Below are 21,662 nucleotides of genomic sequence, written 5' to 3' on the forward strand. Positions count from 1 at the left end.
GTGAACATGCCGCTGCATCCGGCTTACCTCCTTGTGGTGTGCGCGTGTGCCTCTTCCCTGTTTGTTGTTTCATGTGTGAGACCCCAGTACTCCTGTTGGAAAGGGAAAGGCAAAGTTACCTTGGGTCAGGTGTTAATGATTGCATTATGCATTGCTCAGTACGGCCATTTTTAGTCTTTGTACCCTCTGTTCCTCCGAGTTCTTCCAACAGACCACTAATCTTTATTCTCCTGCTGATATTGGCTGTTGCCCCAGCGGAAAGGTCAGCCTGAATGCAGGACATAAATACACCTAACAATAGTGATAAAAAACAAGCAAACTCAAGTAACATGTGCAGGATTTTATCAACAGCAAACGCGATATATCCTTGATGTCTTCAAGTTGTAGCTTATCTCCCGTGGCTGCATCCCGACTGTCGAGAGCTGGTTTGTCGAAAGTTCCCCCATAAACAATACTGTACGACAATAACAAAAAGAGAGGGCCGCTAATCTGATCTTCTGACTGTTAATTTGCCTAATCAAAAAAAAACAGGAATAAAACAAGCGGCACTTAAGGAAACCAAAGTTCAGATTTTAGAACTAATTTGCCTCTCCCAGCACACATGATGCCAATTACCCCAGTGTCTTAGATGAACCAGAGAGGTATTCACCCTTGTCCTCGTCCCCTCTTTGAAATCAGCCTTGAAGTGGGTTAAGAACAGGTAGTATGTGCCACCATCGTTGTCCCTAATTGATATAATTCATCTATGGCTGTGCGCGCCGGGCTGCATAAGTACCGCCATGCACCCATCACGGGAGAGCCAAGGCTCTTCATTTAGTAAGCAGTAATTGGAGCTGCCAGAATTCCATGGAACACAGGCATGCCCTAGATCTACGTCCCCTAAATAGGAATACAGATTCTGTTTCCTGAGGCCGAGCTGACACTGTCCGCCCCAAAAACTCAATTGGTACAAATCCCATTCTATGTCCATTCACGTTTTCACGGTGTCATGTGGGAGACGGACACCCTGAACACACTGAAGGATGGAGGACTAGCTAGTGAGACTGACTTGAGGACTTTTTAATACCACCTTAGGCATCACTTAGTTGATACTGCTATGGTGGACTTACCATGACAGTTGACCAGAGGAAGAGAAAGGTCCCCAAAAAGAGAAATAAATTGAGAGAGAGAAAGAGAGAAGAGGAAAGTGACAAACAGACCCTGACTGATACGTTTGACCGACGAAGATGGAATAAGAAGATCGAAAGGAGACAAATAGAGAGTTCAAGATGAGGACAAAAGACACCAGGGACGGAAGGTAAAAGGGAGCCATGCCCTATTACTGGCCCACACCTACTGGTACACTAGACAGAGTGGGGTGCTATAGGCGGCGATATGGACATAAAGTCATGTCGTGATAAACTATTTAGCTTGATAACAATACATACAACAACAACAAAAATGTAAAGTTGTCTTCCAGTGCCAAGTCAGACAACTGAGATGGCAGCCTTTGATTAAAAAAGCTATCTGATCTAACATATCCAAGGAACAAATGGTTGATATGTTGATATGCAACCTGTCAAAATAGGATCCAGAATGATCCGATTTATTTTGGGCTTTTCAGAGAATTTGCCGACGTCTTTGCGCATATTGACTTGGAATTGTCTATAATATTCACCATCTGAGGAAGTGGGAACTCAAAACACTTTCCAACAATAAATATGATATTGTTGCTACAGAGCCTCCAGAAAGTATTCATACCCCTTGACTTATTCCACATTTTGTTGTGTTACAGCCTCAATTCAAAATGGATTAAACATATTATTTACACACAATACCCAATAATGACAAATTGAAAACATGTTTAGACATCTTGGCTAATGTATTTAAAATGAAATACAGAAATATCTCATTTATATTAAACAAAAATATAAACGCAACACCAAAGTGTTGGTTCCATGTTTCATGAGCTGAAATAAAAGATCTCAGAAATTTTCCATACGCACAAAAAGCTAATTTCTCTAGAATTTTTGACACAAAGTGGTTTAGTGAGCATTTCTCCTTTGCCAAGATAATCCATCCATCTGCCAGGTGTGGCATATCAAGAAGCGGATTAAACAGCATGATCATTACACAGGTGCACCTTGTGCTGGGGAAAATAAATGGCCACTCTATGTGCAGTTTTGTCACACAACGCTACAGATGTCTCAAGTTTTGCGTGCAATTGGCATGTTGACTGCAGGAATGTCCAACAGAATTGTTGCCATAGAATTGAATGTTTATTTCTCTACCATAAGCCGCCTCCAACGTTGTTTTAGAGAATTTGTCAGTATGTCCAACTGGCCTCACAACCCAGTCTGGGGGGGGGGGATGTGTGTGAGGAATATTTCTGTCTGTAATAAAGCCCTTTTGTGAGGGAAAACTAATTCTGATTGGTTGGGCATGGCTCCCCCTGCGATAGATTAGGGCCTAATTTATTTATTTAAATGGACTGATTTGCTAACATTTTTTAAAACATCTTTTCACTTCAGCAGATGGGTGAAAAAAAATATTTAATCCATTTTGAATTCAGGCTGTAACAACAAAATGTGGAATAAGTCAAGGGGCGTGAATACTTTCTGAAGGCAATGTACTCACAGCAAGCTGWGACTCTCCTATCTGTAACTAGAACAACATTAGTTGTATTTTGAGCAATGGTCATATGCCTGTGCTTTCAGATGCACCTCTCCCTCCTCTGTGCTCACAGTGGGGAGAGGGGTGAGAGTGGCTCGCATCTGTCCCTCCTCTGTGCTCACAGTGGGGAGAGGGGTGAGAGTGGCTCGCACCTCTCCCTCCTCTGTGCTCACAGTGGGGAGAGGGGTGAGAGTGGCTCCACCTCTCGCCTCCTCTTAGCTCACATGGAGAGGAGTCGATGAGAATCGCTCGCACCCTTCCTCTCAACATACTCCACACGCTGCTCTCTCCCTCTCCCTCAACACCACTCCTCTCCCTCATTCCTGCAACACCACCTCTCCCCTCCCTGCGAAGCCACCACTCCTCTCCCTCAACAATCTCACGCCCACTCCTCTCCCTAGCAACTCCTCACCACTCCTCTCCCTCAACACCACTCCTCTCACCTCAACACCATCCTCTCCCTCAACACCACTCCCTCATCCTCTCCCTCAACACCTCCCCTCAACACCTCTCCACTCAACACCTACTCCACTTCGAGAGCACCTCTGCCCTCAAACACCTCTCCTCAACACCTCTCTCCCTCAACACCTACTCCTCAACCTCTCCCTCAACACCTCTCCCTCAAGCACCTCTCCCCTCACACATCTCCTCCAGACTAACTGAAGACCCATCTCCATCCCTCCCTGCTCTCCTTCCTCGAGCTCTCTTCGTCCTCTGTCCAGAGCAGCAGTCATAGTCACTGCAGACCACTAAGAAGATAATGGCCGTCACACCTCCCCGCACCCCTGCATCCGCTCTCCTATTCGCCTCCCTCTCCCCTCCTCTTCTCCTCCCATCTCTTCGTTCCTCTGCCAGCACCACGCATAGTCATGACGAAGACCACCAAAGAAATATATGGCCGTCACCACCCTCCGCTCAGCACCCCTCATCCTCTCTCCACCCTCCCTGCTACCCCTCCTCCTTCTCACCATCTTCTTCGTCTCTGCCAGCACCAGGTCATAGTCACTGAGCGCCACACAGAAGAAATAGATGTCACGCCCTCAAAGCTGTGGATTCCAACTGTCTTTCCTCGCGAGATACTCTGGACCGCCCGACGCACCACTCCGAGGTTGAAACAAGGACAGGCAGTAGTGTAGCGGTAAGGTGAGTGACGCCGACAGGTAAGCGGACCTGTGACGCGAGCATGGTAAGAGGAGTTTGACTCAGCATCGTAAGGGAGTTGACGAAGTAAGGGTGAGCGTGACGCAGAGCACGTAATGGAGTGACCAGCAGGTAATAAGGGAGGTGACGCAGCAGGTAAGGGGGTGATGCAGCAGGGTAGGTAGAAAAGGTTGACGCACAGGTTAAGGGAGTTACGCCAGCGGTAAGGGGAGGTGACGCCGCAGACGTAAGGGAGTGACGCCACAGCCGTAAGAGTGAAGGGACAGCAAGAGTAAGAGGTGAGCACGCAGCGTAAGGTAGTGACCACAGTAAGGGTGAGGTACGCAGCAGGTAAGGGGAGTACGACACATAAGGTGGGTTGAGCAGGGTAAGTTGGTTACAGCAGCAGGGAGTCAAGGTGACCGGTGAGGCAGCGGTCGGTGAGTAATGGCGCGACGTAAGGGTCGAGGTGACGCAGCAGTGTAAGAACTGTGGACGGCCAGGCAGCAGGTAAGGCAGTCGACGCAGGCAGATAAGGGAGGTACGCAGGCAGGAGTAAGGGGATGTGACGCAAGCAGGAAGCGGGATTGACTCACAGCGGTAGAGTGACGCGCAGGGTAATGGGAGAGGTGACCAGCAGGTAGGGGAGGTGACTGCAGGTTAAGCGGACGAGTACGCATCAGGTAAGGGAGTAGCAGCACGTAAAGTGAGGTACGGCATGCAGGTAAGGGGAGTGACGCAGCAGTAAGGGATGACGCAGCAAGTAAGGGAAGTACGCAGCGCCGGTAAGGGCGAGTACCGCAGCAGGTACAGGGGGAGGTGACGCCGAGCAGAGTATGAGGGGATGACGCCAAGCAGGAAGGGGACGTTAGCGAGGCAGAGTAAGGGAGTACGAGCAGGTAAGTGATTGACGCAGAGGTAGTAGAGGTTAGCACAGCAGGTATGTCAGGGTTAAGCAGACAGCGTGAGGGAAGGTGACGCACGCTAGGGTCAGTTACGCAGCACGAAAGCGGTGAGTGACCAGCCAGGGTAAGTGGGTGACTCAGCAGGTTGAGGTCAGGTACGCAGCGGAGGTGACGTGACGCAGCGGTAAGGTGAGTGACGCAGGCGGTAAGGGTATTGACGCCGCAGGTAAGGGGACGTGACGCAGCGAATGAAGGGAGTACGCCAAGCAGTAAGGAGCTACCATCAGTAATGAGATAGAGCAGCAGCAGGTCAAGTAGGTTTTACGGCAGCAGGTAAGGGTGAAGGTGACGCAGCAGTGGTAAGTTGGTAGCAGCAGGTAGGGGGAGCGTACGCGCGTTAAGGTGAGCAGCAGCGTAAGGTGATGACGCAGCAGCAGTAAGTAGGTGAGCACAGGTGGATGAGAGCAGCAGCGTAAGGTGAGGTGACGCGAGGCGTACGGGTAGGTTACGCAGCAGGTAACGTAGTATGGCAGACAGGTAAGGTCAGTGACCAGCATAGGGCGGGACGCAGCAGGTAACGGTGGTGAATGGCACAGCGATAACGGAGTGGCAGCAGTTAGTTGAGTGACCACAGGGAAAGGGTCGAGCTTTACGCAGGCAGGCTAAGGGACGGTGACGACAGTAGTATAAGGTAGGTGAGCGCAGTAAGGTGATAGGCAGCAGTAAGGGCAGGTGACGCCAGCAGGGTCAGCGTTACGCAGCAGAGGACGTGACGCAGCAGCGGTAAGGCAGAACGCAGGAGGACGGTGCGCACAGGTAAAGGGAGACACAGAATAAGGGGCGTGAGTCATCAGCATAGTGAAGTGAACGCGCCAGTGTAAAGGTGAGGTGACGCTAGCAGAGTAAGGTGTGTGACGCAGCAGACGATCAGTTACAGCAGCAGGTGAGGCGGAGGACTCAGCGGGTAAGGTCAGGTTACGCGAGCAGTTAAGCGTGACTGACGCAGCAGTAAGGTGAGACTCGCAGGGTGAGGGTAGTGACCTGAACAGCAGGGAGGAGGTGACGCAGCCAGGGGGAGGGAGGTGACGCAGAGTAAGTTGATTAGGTACGCAGCAGTAAGGGATGACGCAGCAGGTCAAGGGATAGTAGCACATAAAGTGATCGACGCGCAGGTTGCAGGAGGGTAACCAAGCAGTTGAGGGGAGTCGCCGCAGGAAGGGTCAGTTTACGCAGCCTGGGTGATCGTGACGCAGAGCGTAAAGTGAGTCGCAGCAGTAAGTCAGTTACGCCAGCAGGGGAAGGGAGTGACGCGACGTAAGGAGGAGTGACACCAGCCGTTAATTGGTGACACAGCAGGTTAGATGACCGTGACGCATGCAGACGTAAGTGAGTGACGCAGCAGAGGTAGGCGTGAAGTACGCAGCAGGTAAGATGACGTACGCAAGCAGGTTAAGGTAGTACCGCACGTATGATGTGCCAGCATGCTAATGACTTCACGGCAGCAGTAAGGTGAGGTGATGGTAACAGGCAAGTAAAGGGGAGGGGACGCACAGGAAGGGAGTACGCCAGAGTAAGGGTGGTTACGCAGCCCAGGAAGGGACTGCGCAGCGGCACGTAAGGTGCGACGGATGACTAGCAGGAAGAGTGACGCGCAGACGTAAGGTGACCAGTGAGCAGCAGCGTAGGGGAGTGACCAGAAGCGACGGATGTGACGCGCCATCGACGTGCACGCAGCAGGGTAAGGCGGAGGTGACGCCTGCAGGGCAACGGGTGAGGTGACCACGCAGGGGTGACGTACGCAGCGAGGTAGAGACTGTGAACGCAGCAGCAGAGGTAATGGTCAGGTTACGCAGCAGAATAAGGGGAAGTGACCAGGCAGGGCAATGGAGGTACCAGCGCGGGATGTGACGCAGCCAGCGTAAGGCGGGATGCCAGCAGGAAGGGTAGGATTACTCAGCAGGGTAAGGTTGATTGACGCACAAGAGTAAGGGGAAGTGACCGCAAGCAGGTAAGGGGAGGGACGCAGCAGAGTAAAGCGACGTAGCAGCAGCGGAGGCTAAGGGGAGTGATGCATCAGGCTAAGAGGTGAGCAGCAGACGTAGGCTTGAGTGGCAGCGGAATGGTGAGTACCCAGTCGTAAGGGACGTACGCAGCAGGGTAATGAGTGACTAGCAGGGTGGAGTCAGGTTCCGTCACAGGTAGGGGTGAACGGTGAGAGCAGTTTAAGGTACGCCGCTAAGGGAGGTGACGCACGATAGAGTGACGCAGCAGGAGTACAGGGAGAGTGACGCACATGCAGAACAGAGGGGACCAGCAGGTAAGTGACTATGACGCAGCAGGGTTACACATTCTCTCGCACACACGTACATATATCACATTGCGTCACACACACACACACACACACACACACACAAACACACCACACACACACACACACACACACACACACACACACACACACACACACACACACACACACACTATTAGCTCCCTAATACAATTGACATCATGAGATGACCTCACCTACTATGGTCCATAGACAAAGATTAGCTAGATGATGCTTTTCACCGACGTGCTACCTTGTCCCACCCTGTTGTGTGAACTCTCTGTTTTAAACTCTCCTAGGTTTGGCCTTTCTGGGAGTTTTTCTAGCCACCTGCTTCAACACCTGCATTGCTTGCTGTTTGGGTTTAGCTGGTTGCTACAGCACTTTGAGATGTCAGCTGATGTAAAAGGGCTATATATAATACATTTGATTATTGATGGAAGCAACTCACTTCCAACTTAAATGAGACAGACAGACAGAGACCATATGGACTGCCCCTGCATCAACCCACCAATCAGCATTCTAGGAACTAAATTTTGCTCGAACACATACATCTATGAACAGACTGGGTGTCACACCCACTATTTAACTGTCCATCACTATTTATTGAGCTCCTGCTTTGCTTTTCTGGGGGGGGGGGGTCAACGCGGTTACTTCTAAAGCACTTTATACAATGGCTGATGTAAACAAAGGGCTAGTTGTTATTAATTAAACTAATGGATTGTTTTCTCAACAAATGATAGAATAAGTATGATTATTAATCATCTACTAATGAATCATGTTGACGCCTATAACAAATCAACTTTCCCCATCACCTGTGAAACAGTTCGTGGTCTCATTAGGCTCTGCTTGCACTGAGCCCAGTATTCTCAAAATCTAAGATCTGTCACAACAATAGTGTGTGTGTGTTAGCTATACAGGTAGTATAAGACTTGAAGCAGCGCTCCTTGAAGGTTTGTGTGTGTTGTGTGTGTGTGGTTTGTTGTGTGTGGTGTGTGGTGGTGTCGTGTGTGTGTGTGTGTGTGTGTTGTGTGTCTGGTATGGTGACGAAGCAGCGGGTGTACTGACTTGAAGTAGAGCTCTTTGAAGGTAAAGTGTCTCCACATGCCGGTAGTCTTGACTCGGTCCTCAGACACGCTCTTGCGGTGGGACATTAATTCTTTAGCAATACGGTCCAGGTCATTCAATAACTGAGGGAGAGAGACAAACGAGAAACAAGATCAGAGAGAGAGAGAAACAGGCAGGAAGAGAAACAGGAAGAGAGAGGGAACAGGCAGGAGAGAGAGAGAGCCCGTCAGGAGAGGACGCGGAGAAGAGCAGAGACAGGACGTAGAAGAAAGGAGAAGAAGAGGACACAGGACAGGTCAGGAGAGAAAGACAGACAGGTCATGAGAGAATCGACGGGTCAGAGAAATTTAAAACACTGAAGTAGTTTAGTGCCCTCAAAAACATGTTTAAATATGGATAATAAATAAACGAATATAATATCTCAGATATAGGACAGACACTTTAAAACAAACTTCCTTTTTTTGACCATCTATTTTTCCATGTAATGATCTTATTCAATCGTTCTATGCGGGAACACAGCGTCAGACTGTTTCTCTCTACATTGTTGGAACCCGTCAGTCGCATTTCACTGTTAGTCAATCACCTGTGTTACAAGCATGTGAAGGATAACATTTTAATTTTATTCAGACGGTATGTAAAGTCAATCAATCAAAACATGTATAAAGCCCTTTTTACAAATTGTGAACAAACATCAAGTGAACGTGGACTGGAGAAAATATTTCTGGACAGACGACAGACAAAGACAGAACAGACAAGACAGACAGGACCAGACAGACAGACAGACAGATCACAGACAAACCACATGGACAGACAGACAGATACAGGACAGACAGGGACAGACAGAGACAGACAGAGACAGGGACAGACAGACAGAGACAGGGACAGACAGAGACAAGGACAGACAGACAGCAGACAGACAGGGACAGACAMACAGAGACAGGGACAGCCGAAACCAGACAGACAACAGAGGCAGACGAGGCTGGACTGGAGTACAGAAAGACAGACAGACGGAAACAGCCAAGGCCTGACAGACAACAGACAGAGGCTGGACTGGAGTATAGAAAGACAGACAGACAGGGACAGCCGAAACCAGACAGACAGACAGAGGGAAACAGCCGAGGCCTGTGGAATCCCATGTGATCCATGTGAATTTAGTCTGAATACGTTGATAACTGATAATAAACCTGCTAGAGGTGTGAGTGATAACAGAGAGTTTAGGCTAGAGCTGGATTGCCTCTAGTAGTCTCTCCAACCAGGCAGCTCTGCAACGTGGACAGACACACGGAGACCACCTAGATACAACCAGACTAAAATGTTTAAATACTTTCAGCGTTTGCTCTAGCTTGCCTATATAGTTCCAGGTGGGTGGAGTTTGCACCTTCGGGACTATTCTATTGGTCCATTAAGTCCAGGCGAGCTCAATCAAGCACAGGAAGTATTAGAAATAGTTTTGAAATACTATTTCAACCCAGGTCTTGCATTGACAGACAGAGAGCTCTGACCTACAGCTACCACTACATGTTCTGTGTTGCCAAAACAAAGTCGACGTGTCCTTCACACCAACCGACCCCCCCTCCCCCCCACCCCCCCCCAGGCAGGATGTGTGACAGGAACACTAAAGGTTACCATTAACTTTGCATTTATCATAATGGTAAAATGATACACTATTATTCTACCTTAACTTCCTCTTATTGTGACATCGGCTAAATCAGGGATCATCCACTAGATTTAGCCGCGGGACGATTTTTTTCTTGAGCTTATGGGTCAGGGGGTTGGAACGTAATTACAAATCATTTGTAGACTGCAAATTGACCGGATGAAGCACAAACACATATAATATAAKTAAAAAATAATAATTTCAAACCTTTGCTTTAGTTTGTATACGATCACATACACACAGCGGCCAGTTTATTAGGTACAACCATCTAGTACCAGGTCGGACCCCCGAATTCTTCAGGGCGTGGAAACGTTGCTCAATTGGTATCAATGGACATAACGTGTACTAGGAAAACATTCCCCACACCATAACACCACCAGCCTGTACCGTAGACACACCAGGCAGGATGGGGCCATGGACTCATGCTGCTTACGCCAAATCCGGACTGTCATCAGCATGACGAAACAGGAACCGGGATTCGTCGGACCAGGCGATGTTTTTCCACTCCTCACTTGTCCAGCGTTGGTGATGGCGTGCCCAACTGAAGCCGCTTCTTTCTGTTTGTAGCTGATAGTGTAACAGTTTAACTTTACGTCCGTCCCCTCGCCCCGACCCGGGCGCGAACCAGGGAGCCTCTGCACACATCAACAACAGTCACCCACGAAGCATCGTTACCCATCGCTCCACAAAAGCCGCGGCTCTTGCGGAGCAAAGGGGAACCACAACTTCAAGGTCTCAGAGCAAGTGACGTCACCGATTGAAAGGCTATTAGCGCGCACCACCGCTAACTAGCTAGCCATTTCACATCGGTTACAATAGGAGTGGAACCCGGTGTGGATGTCTGCTGCAATAGCCCGTCACTGACAAGGACCGACATGTTGTGCGTTCTGAGATGCCGTTCTGCATACCACTGTTGTACTGTGCCGTTATTTGCCTGTTAGCTTACACGATTCTTGCCATTCTCCTTCGACCTCAAGCTGTTTTCACCCACTGACTGGATGTTTGTTTGTTTGTCGCCGCGTTCTCTGTAAAAACCTAGACACTGTCGTGAGTGAGAAGCCCAAGAGGACGGCCGTTTCTGAGATACTGGAACCCGGAGCGCCTGGCACCAACGATCATACCACGCTCAAAGTCTCTCAGGGCTCTCGTTTGGCCCGTTCTAACGTTCAATCGAACTGAATGCCTCGATGCCTGTCTGCCTGCTTCATATAGCAAGCCACGGCCACGTGACTCACTGTCTGTAGGAGCGAACCATTTTCACAAACGGTGGTGTACCTAAATAACAGGCCACAGTGTATATATATATATATATAGCTCTACTATGTGTGAGAATACTTGGATTGCTGGTCTTTTTACAGTCTGTCCAACAACTAAAACAATATTTTTTTGYGGGGGGGGCCAATATAGGTCGGCAGGCTGCCAGTTGGGGAACCCTGGTCTAAATATTCAGTACATGTATAAATAAAAAGTTAGTTCCCTCTTTTAGATTCTGGTGCACAGATATCGTATACTGTACGTACACAATCTACTGTACAGCTTGTAGGCTACAGTAAATGACATGACTCTTCGATGAAGGCTCTAAATCAGAACCCGGAACTCATTCAAATTATAACTGATATGTACAAACAATATACTACAACCTTACAGTATAACACGTGYATTTACACTGTAGAGCAACTCTAATGTGTCCTAACTGAAATGGTAACAGCTTTGACAACCGGCTGGGTTACGTCTGTGACGACAGTGTTTATCATAATCTCCCACTGCGATGTGGAACACCATCAGCTAGCATCAGCTAGCTAGCTAGCTAGGTCTACATTCTGAACAAGCTGCATACTAAACGAGCAAGACAAAAGGGATAGCAAGACCAGTCTTGTCCCCTCTCTCTACTGTAAGCGTTTTGCATAGCAAAAAAACAACAAAAAACAACGTATTCTTGTTCCTTCAGAAATGTAACCTCTTAAGAGATGTAATAAAAGGATGAAATTCAGAGGAAAGAGGGCGAGGTTAAGTTTCAGTCATGTATGCCAAGAGGATGTTGTCAGTGAATTAAGAAATCCTGACACAGTCGTTCCTATAGAAGTGAATCTGTCCACAGTCGTTCCTATAAAAGTGAATCTGTCCACAGTCGTTCCTATAGAAGTGAATCTGTCCACAGTCGTTCCTATAGAAGTGAATCTGTCCACAGTCGTTCCTATAGAAGTGAATCTGTCGACAGCTTACAGGTTTTGTAAGGTGCAATTCAGTTCCAGCATTGTAAACTGCCAGGGTGTATCTTTGTGGCACGTATTTGTATTACGTGTAAATAAAACCAGTCTATAAGCATAACAAGTGGTGTACTGCGCGTGTACTGTGTGTGTGTGTGTGTGTGTGTGTGTGTGTGTGTGTGTGTGTGTACTGCGTCCGTCTGTCAGTCTGTGTGTGCGTGTCTTACTAGGAGGCTGAGTCGTTGAGCTGGTACTCTCTGGAGCGCAGGAAGCAGGTCTGGACCCCGCTGTCCGTCCACAGTTTCCGTATCACACCGGTTAGATCTGATGAGATCACACCCTCCTCCGTTGTACCAGCCAATACAAACAGCTGACGAGCATCGTCCTGGGCAAAATAGACATGTCCATTAGACCAGTGATTCATTGATTCGTTGATTGACCAGTGTTTCCTGGGACCCATACTTCCAGATACTTCATATATTCCAGAACAAGCTCACCTGATTCAACTGGTTAACTAAACAGAAGAAAAATGTAAACGCAACATGTAAAGTGTTGGTCCCATGTTTCATGAGTTGAAATAAAAGATCCCAGAAATCTTCCATAAGCACAAAAAAAACATTTCTCTAAAGTTTTGTGCACAAATTTGTTTACATCCCTGTTAGTGAGGATATCTCCTTTGTCAAGATAATCCAGCCATCTGACAAGTGTGACATATCAAGAAGCTGATTAAACCGCATGATCATTACACAGGTGCACCTTATGCCGGGGACAATAAAGGCCACTCTAAAATGGGCAGTTTTGTCACACAACACAATGCCACAGGTGTCTCAAGTTTTGAAGGAGCGTGCAATTGGCATGCTGACTGCAGGAATGTTCACCAGAGCCGTTGCCGGATAATTTWATATTAATTTCTCTACCATAAGCCGCTTCCATCGTCATTTTAGAGAATTTGGCAGTACGTCCAACCGGCCTCACAACCACAGACCACGTGTAACCACGCCAGCCCAGGACCTCCACAGAGTGTCCCATGGTGGAGGTGGGGTTATGGTATGAGCAGGCATAAGCTACGGACAACGAACACAATTACATTTTATCGATGGCAATTTGAATGCAGAGACACCGTGACGTGATCCTGAGGCCCATTGTCATGTCATTCATCCACAGCCATCACCTCATGTTTCAGCATGATAATGCACGGCCCCATGTCGCACGAATCTGTACACAATTCCTGGAAGCTGAAAATGTCCCAGTACTTCCATGGCCTGCATACTAACCAGACATGTCACCCATTGAGCATGTGTGGGATGCTCTGGATCGACGTGCACAACAGCATGTTCCAGTTCCCACCAATATCCAGCAACTTCACACAGCCATTGAAGAGGAGTGGGACAACATTCCACAGGCCACAATCAACAGCCTGATCAACTCTAAACGAAGGAGATGCATGAGGCAAATGGTGGTCACACCAGATACTGACTGGGTCCACACCTCTACTTATTTTTAAAAGGTATCTATGACCAGCAGAAACATATCTGTATTCCCAGGCATGTGAAATCTATAGATTAGGTCCTAATGAATTTATTTAAATTGACTGATTCCTGATATGAACTGTGAAACTGTTGCATGTTGTGTTTATATATTTCTGTTCCGTGTATAATCCCCAACCCCTAGATCAATTGAATCAGGTGTGCTAGAATAAATAGAACAGGTGGAAGAGCTTTGGGAAACACTGTTTTTGAAAGGCGAATGCCCCCCCATGAAAATCCCTGGAAGCAAAACCTTCCACCTCTGCTTCCAATAAAGGCTCAGTTCTAAGCTTATACATTCCTACAGGTACATTCCTTCAGGTACATTCCTTCAGGTACATTCCTACAGGTACATTCCTACAGGTACATTCCTACAGGTACATTCCTACAGGTACATTCNCAGGTACATTCCTACAGGTACATTCCTACAGGTACATTCCTTCAGGTACAGTGCCTACAGGTACATTCCTTCAGGTACATTCCTACAGGTACATTCCTACAGGTACATTCCTACAGGTACAGTGCCAACACAGGTACATTCCTTCAGGTACATTCCTACAGGTGCAGTGCCTACACAGGTACATTTCTACAGGTGCAGTGCCTTCAGGTACATTCCTTCAGGTACATTCCTACAAAGGTACATTCCTTCAGGTGTACATTCCTACAGGTACATTCCTACAGGTACAGTTGCCTACAGGTACATGCCTCAGTACAGTGCCTACAGGTACAGTGCCTACAGGCTTACATTCCTCAGGGTAACATTCCTACAGGTACATTCCTACAGGTACATTCCTTCATTGTACATTCTACAGGTACATTCCTACAGGTGCATTGCTCCTACAGGTGCATTCCTACAGGTGCATTCCTACAGGTGCATTCCTCAGGTGCATTCCTTCAGGTGCATTCCTTCAGGTGCATTCCTTCAGGTGCATTCCTTCAGGTGCATTCCTTCAGGTACATTCCTTCAGGTACATTCCTTCAGGTACAGTGTCTACAGGTACTTCCTTACAGGTACATTCCTACAGGTACATTCCTACAGGTACATTCCCACAGGTACATTCCTTCAGGTACATTCCTACAGGTACAGTGCCTACAGGTACATTCTACAGGTACATTCCCACAGGTACATTCCTTCAGGTACATTCCTACAGGTACAGTGCTACAGGTACATTCCTACAGGTACATTCCTACAGGTACATTCCTTCAGGTACATTCCTTCAGGTACATTCCTTCAGGTACATTCCTACAGGTACATTCCTACAGTACAGTGCCTACAGGTACATTCCTTCAGGTACATCCTTACAGGTACATTCCTACAGGTACATTCCTACAGGTGCATTCCTTCAGGTACAGTGGCCTACAGGTACATTCCTACAGGACAGTGTCTACAGGTACATTCCTACAGGTACATTCCTACAGGTACAGTGCCTACAGGTACATTCTTCAGGTACATTCCTTCAGGTGCATTCCTTCAGGTACATTCCTTCAGGTACATTCCTACAGGTACATTCCTACAGGTACATTCCTTCAGGTACATTCCTACAGGTACATTCCTTCAGGTACATTCCTACAGGTACATTCCTACAGATACAGTGCCTAAAGGTACATTCCTTCAGGTACATTCCTTCAGGTACATTCCTTCAGGTACATTCCTACAGGTACAGTGCCTACAGGTACATTCCTTCAGGTACATTCCTACAGGTACATTCCTACAGGTGCATTCCTTCAGGTACAGTGCCTACAGGTACATTCCTACAGGTACAGTGTCTACAGGTACATTCCTACAGGTACATTCCTACAGGTACATTCCTACAGGTACATTCCTACAGGTACAGTGCCTACAGGTACATTCCTTCAGGTACATTCCTACAGGTACATTCCTACAGGTACATTCCTACAGGTACATTCCTACAGGTTCATTCCTTCAGGTACAGTTCCTACAGGTACATTCCTACAGGTACAGTGTCTACAGGTACATTCCTACAGGTACAGTGCCTACAGGTACATTCCTACAGGTACATTCCTACAGGTACAGTGCCTACAGGTACATTCCTACAGGTACAGTGTCTACAGGTACATTCTACAGGTACAGTGTCTACAGGTACATTCCTACAGGTACATTCCTACAGGTACAGTGCCTACACAGGTACATTCCTACAGGTACAGTGCCTACACAGGTACATTCCTACAGGTACAGTGCCAACATGTACATTCCTACAGGTACATTCCTTCAGGTACAGTGCCTACACAGGTACATTTCTACAGGTACAGTGTATACAGGTACATTCCTACAGGTACATTCCTAAGTACAGTGCCTACACAGGTACATTTCCTACAGGTACATTCCTACAGGTACATTCCTACAGGTTGCATTCCTTCAGGTACAGTGCCTACAGGTACATTCCTACAGGTACAGTGTCTACAGGTACAGTGTCTACAGGTACATTCCTACAGGTACAGTGCCTACACAGGTACTTCCTACAGGTGCATTCCTTCAGTACAGTGCCTACAGGTACATTTCTACAGGTACAGTGTCTACAGGTACTTCCTTCAGGTACATTCCTTCAGGTACAGTGCCTACACAGGTACATTTCTACAGTACAGTGTATACAGGTACATTCCTACAGGTACATTCCTACAGGTACAGTGCCTACACAGGTACATTCCTACAGGTACAGTGCCAACATGTACATTCCTTCAGGTACATTCCTTCAGGTACATTCCTTCAGGTACAGTCCTACACAGGTACATTTCTACAGTACATTCTACAGGTGCAGTGCCTACACAGGTACATTCCTACAGGTACAGTGCCAACAGGTACATTCCTTCAGGTACATTCCTTCAGGTACATTCCTTCAGGTACAGTGCCTACACAGGTACATTCCTACACAGGTACATTTTACAGGTGCAGTGCCTACAGGTACATTCCTTCAGGTAAATTCCTTCAGGTACAGTGCCAACACAGGTACATTCCTTCAGGTGCATTCCTTCAGGTGCGTGACTACAGGTGCAGTGCCTACAGTGCAGTGCCTACAGGTGCAGTGCCTACAGGTGCTGCCTACAGGTGCAGTGCCTTCAGGTACATTCCTTCAGGTACATTCCTTCAGGTGCAGTGCTACAGTGGTGCTGCTACAGGTGCAGTGCCTACAGGTGCAGTGCCTCAGGTTCGTGCAGTGCCTTCAGGTGCAGTGCCTTCAGGTGCAGTGCCTTCAGGTACATTCCTTCAGGTGCAGTGCCTTCAGGTGCATTCCTACAGGTGCAGTGCCTACAGGTGCAGTGCCTTCAGGTACATTCCTTCAGGTGCAGTGCCTACAGGTGCAGTGCCTACAGGTGCAGTGCCTACAGGTGCAGTGCCTACAGGTACATTCCTTCAGGTGCAGTGCCTTCAGGTGCAGTGCCTTCAGGTGCATTCCTACAGGTGCGTACCTACAGGTGCAGTGCCTACAGGTACATTCCTTCAGGTACATTCCTTCAGGTGCAGTGCCTACAGTGCAGTGCCTACAGGTGCAGTGCCTACAGGTGCAAAGCCTCAGGTGCAGTGCCTTCAGGAGCAGTGCCTTCAGGTGCAGTGCCTTCAGGTGCAGTGCCTTCAGGTGCAGGTGCCTTCAGGTGCAGTGCCTTCAGGTGCAGTCCTTCAGGTACATTCCTTCAGGTACATTCCTCTCAGTACATTCCTTCAGATGCAGTGCCTACACACAGGTTACATTCCTTCAGGTACATTCTTATAGGTACATTATTTCAGGTACATTCTTACAGGTACAGTGCCTACAGGTACATTCCTTCAGGTACATTCCTACAGGTACATTCCTAACAGGTACATTCCTTCAGGTACATTCCTTCAGGTACAGTGCCTACAGTACATTCCTTCAGGTACATTTCCTTCAGGTAACTTCCTTCAGGTACATTCCTTCAGGTACAGTGCCTACAGGTACAGTGCCTACAGGTACATTCCTTCAGGTACATTCCTTCAGGTACATTCCTTCAGGTACATTCCTTCAGGTACAGTGCCTACACAGGTACAGTGCCTACACGGTACAGTCTACACAGGTACATTCCTTACCACAGGTACATTCCTTACACAGGTACATTCTTACACAGGTACATTCCTACACAGGTACATTCCTACACAGGATACAGTGCCTACAGGTACATTCTTACAGGTACAGTGCCTACACAGGTACAATCCTACAGGTACAGTGCCTACAGGTACATTCCTCAGGTACATTCCTTCAGGTACATTCCTTCAGGTACATTCCTACAGGTACATTCCTACAGGGTACATTCCTTCAGGTACAGGTGCCTACACAGGTACATTCCTACACAGGTACATTCTTACAGGTACAGTGCCTACACAGGTTATCCTACAGGTACATTCTACAGGTACAGTGCTACAGGTACAGTGCCTACAGGTACATTCCTACAGGTACATTCTTACAGGTACAGTGCCTACACAGGTACATTCCTTCAGGTACATTCCTTCAGGTACATTCCTTCAGGTACATTCCTTCAGTACATTCCTTCAGGTACAGTGCCTACAGGTACATCCTTCAGGTACATTCCTACAGGTACATTCCTACAGGTACATTCCTACAGGTACAGTGCCAACACAGGTACATTCCTTCAGGTACATTCCTACAGGTGCAGTGCCTACACAGGTACATTTCTACAGGTGCAGTGCCTTCAGGTACATTCCTTCAGGTACATTCCTTCAGGTACATTCCTACAGGTACATTCCTACAGGTACATTCCTACAGGTACATTCCTTCAGGTACAGAGCCTTCAGAAGTATCACAGCCCTTGACTTTTTGCACTTTTTGTTTTATTTCAGCCTGAATTAAAATGGTTTAAACACAATACATCATAATGTCAAAGTGGAATTATGTTTTTAGAAATGTTTACTAAATAATGAAAAGTTGAAAATGCTTGAGTCAGTACGTTTTCAACCCTTTGGTTATGAAAAGCCTAAATAAGTTCAGGAGTAAAAATTTGCTTAACAAGTCAAAAGAATGTGCCAAAAGTGATTCTAACATATATTGACTCAGGGATGTGAATACTTATGTAAATTAGATATATTATATTTTCTCCAAAATATAAATAGTAAAGTACATTACCCCAAAAAACTACTTAAGTAGTACTTAAAGTATATTTTACTAAAATACTTTACACCACTGCCACTTGGGGCAATATTCTGTCCTGAATTCATGCACTTACATCCATTTTGAGCAAGCCTCCCATTAAACCCTGTAAACTATTAAAGTGAAAGTCTGAGTTGCGTCCACGTTTCTCAACTCTAACTCAGACCCTCGGTGAAAATGTGAGACCTGTTCAGTAGACGATGAGAACTGTAAAGACTCAGCTCATCAAATACAGAAGGGCATTGGGTTCTAAACCTTGTTCAGCGTGAGACCAAATGAGAAATATGACCGGTGACTCTGGTGACTCAAATTGCCCTCCAAAAGACCCAAATTAAGATGAAATAGCATGTGATTATAGACTGGTCGCTCATAACTGGCGACCCACCTCTCACATGCCACAGACCAACTTGGGTCCCGACCCATAGTTTAAGAAAGTAGGGCATTAAAAAGACATTGACATAATGCGAACCACTCATTAAGAAAACGTTTTGCTAGACCATAAAGTTACGTCGTGTTGTGCTTACCGCTCGTGCCGCGTCCTCAAAGTCTATCTTTAGGTGTCCCATGGCTCTGATGACGGCGATGATAGACTGGATGGTGTTGCTGTACACCACCACTCTGTACTGTTTACACTCCTCCTCGGAGTAGCCGGCCTCGTGGATGATTCTGAACGGGAGAACATTCAAAACGTCATGATAGTTTAGATTTCAGATAAAGTCACTCGGTTTGGTCCAATATCCACACTTCAATATCATTAATAAAGTTGTCCTCCGAAGGGGTGGATGGTGGCGGTCCCCTCCCCCCTCCCCCAAAAAATCATATTTTTTTTGTAATACAACTACTATACACTCATCGTTCGCTCTGCCAAACTCCACTGGTTTTATCTCAAGGTCATTCGTATTTCTACGCTACATAATTTGTTTCGGTGACATAGGGGCTTGAGGTCAGCGCTTTTTGGGTAACCAGGTTGTCAACTCTGGTCTAAGTGCCACTACCACATACACATATGTACCTTAACTTGATTGTTTTCCTTTTTAGCCAATATTCCTTGTCTCCTACAATGTACTGTGGAGTAGGATCCATTATCGAAGTATACTAAGAGGCATTTCAAAAAAGCGTACACCCCAACTGTTAATATTAGTCCATTCTGTATGTGTGTGGAAGATGTATATCCATTTTAGGCCAATACGAAACGTCTTTATTAATGTACTCTTGCATGGTCGACATGGGGTGTCTCGTGAGGATTCGTTATTCACAGGCCTGTCATAGCCTGGTCGTACCCATTGTTAGTGCCCATCTTTGGGCCCATTGTTGTTATTTTGTGAGTGGAGTGTTGGTCACTCTCTATTTCTTCCATGTTCAAGTGCTTCTTGCGACCGGACTAGCCGTTCACGCGTTAATGACTATGACAAGGGTACCATCTCCTCTACTAATGCAAAACCATAGATCCCATCACACGACCACCAACCCCCACGACATCGACAGAGACGTATCCAACAGGAGAGTGTGAATACTTGGCAGCTGCGCTATATGTTTCTTTCGGCTCTCGGATTTATGTCATCGGCCTGCATTTCACTATAAACCCTCACAACCATTTAATCACTGACCCAAAATACAATCAATGCGTACATCGACTATAGGGGGTTCAGTTCATTGATTTGACTCTTCCCACAATGTCACATTGTATATACTGGTTTTTATGTAACTTGGTTAAACTATCGGTTCATGACAAGAGGACATTGTTCACCAAAAAGTACATCTTTGTCCCTCTAATACCCCGTGGTGCAGTTTGTTAAAACATATCAGGCCGTATAGTTTTCTGGTGTGTCTATACCGGCTTACTATGGGTTAACTATGCGGGTTTAATTCGGTATCGGGGCAGCTGTTTCTTTTCCTTGCTGAGCGGCCTGTTAACGCGTTAACTATCGGCCTGTTACGTTCCAGGTTCTATGTCGATATTTAAGGGCACTCATTTTCTGAGCTGGTTGTAACGGTATAGATACTTTTATATACTTATCGGCTGGTTAAACCCGTTTATACTGCGCTTCTCTTAAAGCTATCGGTCTGTTCTAAAACCGCCGCGTCGGCTTTTTCTTTTATAGTCTAAAAGTGATCAGTGTATAATATTTAATCTTCTATATTTATACAAATCGTCCACACAAACCAGGAAATAGGTAACAGTAACACGTTACATTTTGCCTCAATGTGGTCTTCTATATGCAAGTGTACAAGAACGCGTCTCCTTTCCTGACAGCGGTGTTTCGAATCAGTTGGACTGCAAACAGTTGTATGTGAGTTTGAATGCCATTGGGCTGAACATTCTACCCATATAAGAATGGACGAGAGATGAAACAGAACAGGTCAAACTGCTCTTTTGCGTATCACCAACTCATTTCTATTCTGTCTTCTGCAAACATCATGGGGACTTGTGAGACATAATGCAGTGTGTGATCCTCCTAGCCCACTGGCATTGCTCTAAGTTCTGTTCTGCAAGACAATCATGGACGCTTAGTTCTGTGTGACATACATTAGCTTATGTTTGTAGATCACACGCCAACTATTCTAGTTCTGTTCTGCACCATCATGGGATTGTGACAATATATATGGAACGGCAGTTTGGAATCACCAACTCATTTCTAGTTTCTGCGTTTCTGCAACCATCATTGGGGAGTCTTGACATAATGCAGTTTTGGAAATGCAAAGTTGTTCACTCGTGATTGTCCTTGTTAAGTGTGACAGCGTCCCATTTCAGGAACATCTTTACGTGTGACAATCTGCTTATTACTTCGACTATTCGTTACCCCTAGTTGTCCCAGCATTTCGAACCCCAGACGAAACCCTTGTTGGAGCGTGGAAAAGAATATTCAATAACATTGTAGTTTTGATCTTTTGCAATCCCAATACACGAGAACTAATAATTGAAACAAAGGATTCTCTATAGGCCAGCTGAAATTTTATCTTTTTCTTGTGTAGCCTGATAGTGTTTTCTTACCAACATATATATTTTCTACGTCACAATTACGAAATTCAATTTAAGGAACTTTAT

General features: G+C 46.7%; 1 protein-coding gene across 1 annotated transcript in view; it reads right to left on the reverse strand.

The window, feature by feature from the left end:
* Positions 1 to 19,699, reverse strand: part of LOC111976813 (guanine nucleotide-binding protein G(i) subunit alpha-3-like) — a 36,396-nt gene extending 16,697 nt beyond the window's left edge. The window contains exons 1-7 of the mRNA XM_070448155.1: positions 19,629 to 19,699; positions 19,141 to 19,282; positions 12,183 to 12,340; positions 11,813 to 11,966; positions 8,088 to 8,213; positions 6,282 to 6,510; positions 3,621 to 3,691 (exon numbers count right to left, since the gene is read on the reverse strand). Of these exons, the coding sequence (XP_070304256.1) occupies positions 3,621 to 3,691; positions 6,282 to 6,510; positions 8,088 to 8,213; positions 11,813 to 11,966; positions 12,183 to 12,340; positions 19,141 to 19,282; positions 19,629 to 19,699 (951 nt within the window). The remainder of the gene's footprint in view (positions 1 to 3,620; positions 3,692 to 6,281; positions 6,511 to 8,087; positions 8,214 to 11,812; positions 11,967 to 12,182; positions 12,341 to 19,140; positions 19,283 to 19,628) is intronic.
* Positions 19,700 to 21,662: the final 1,963 nt, after the last annotated feature.

This window comes from Salvelinus sp. IW2-2015, linkage group LG17 (genome assembly GCF_002910315.2).
Source record: "Salvelinus sp. IW2-2015 linkage group LG17, ASM291031v2, whole genome shotgun sequence".
NCBI lineage: Eukaryota > Metazoa > Chordata > Actinopteri > Salmoniformes > Salmonidae > Salvelinus > Salvelinus sp. IW2-2015.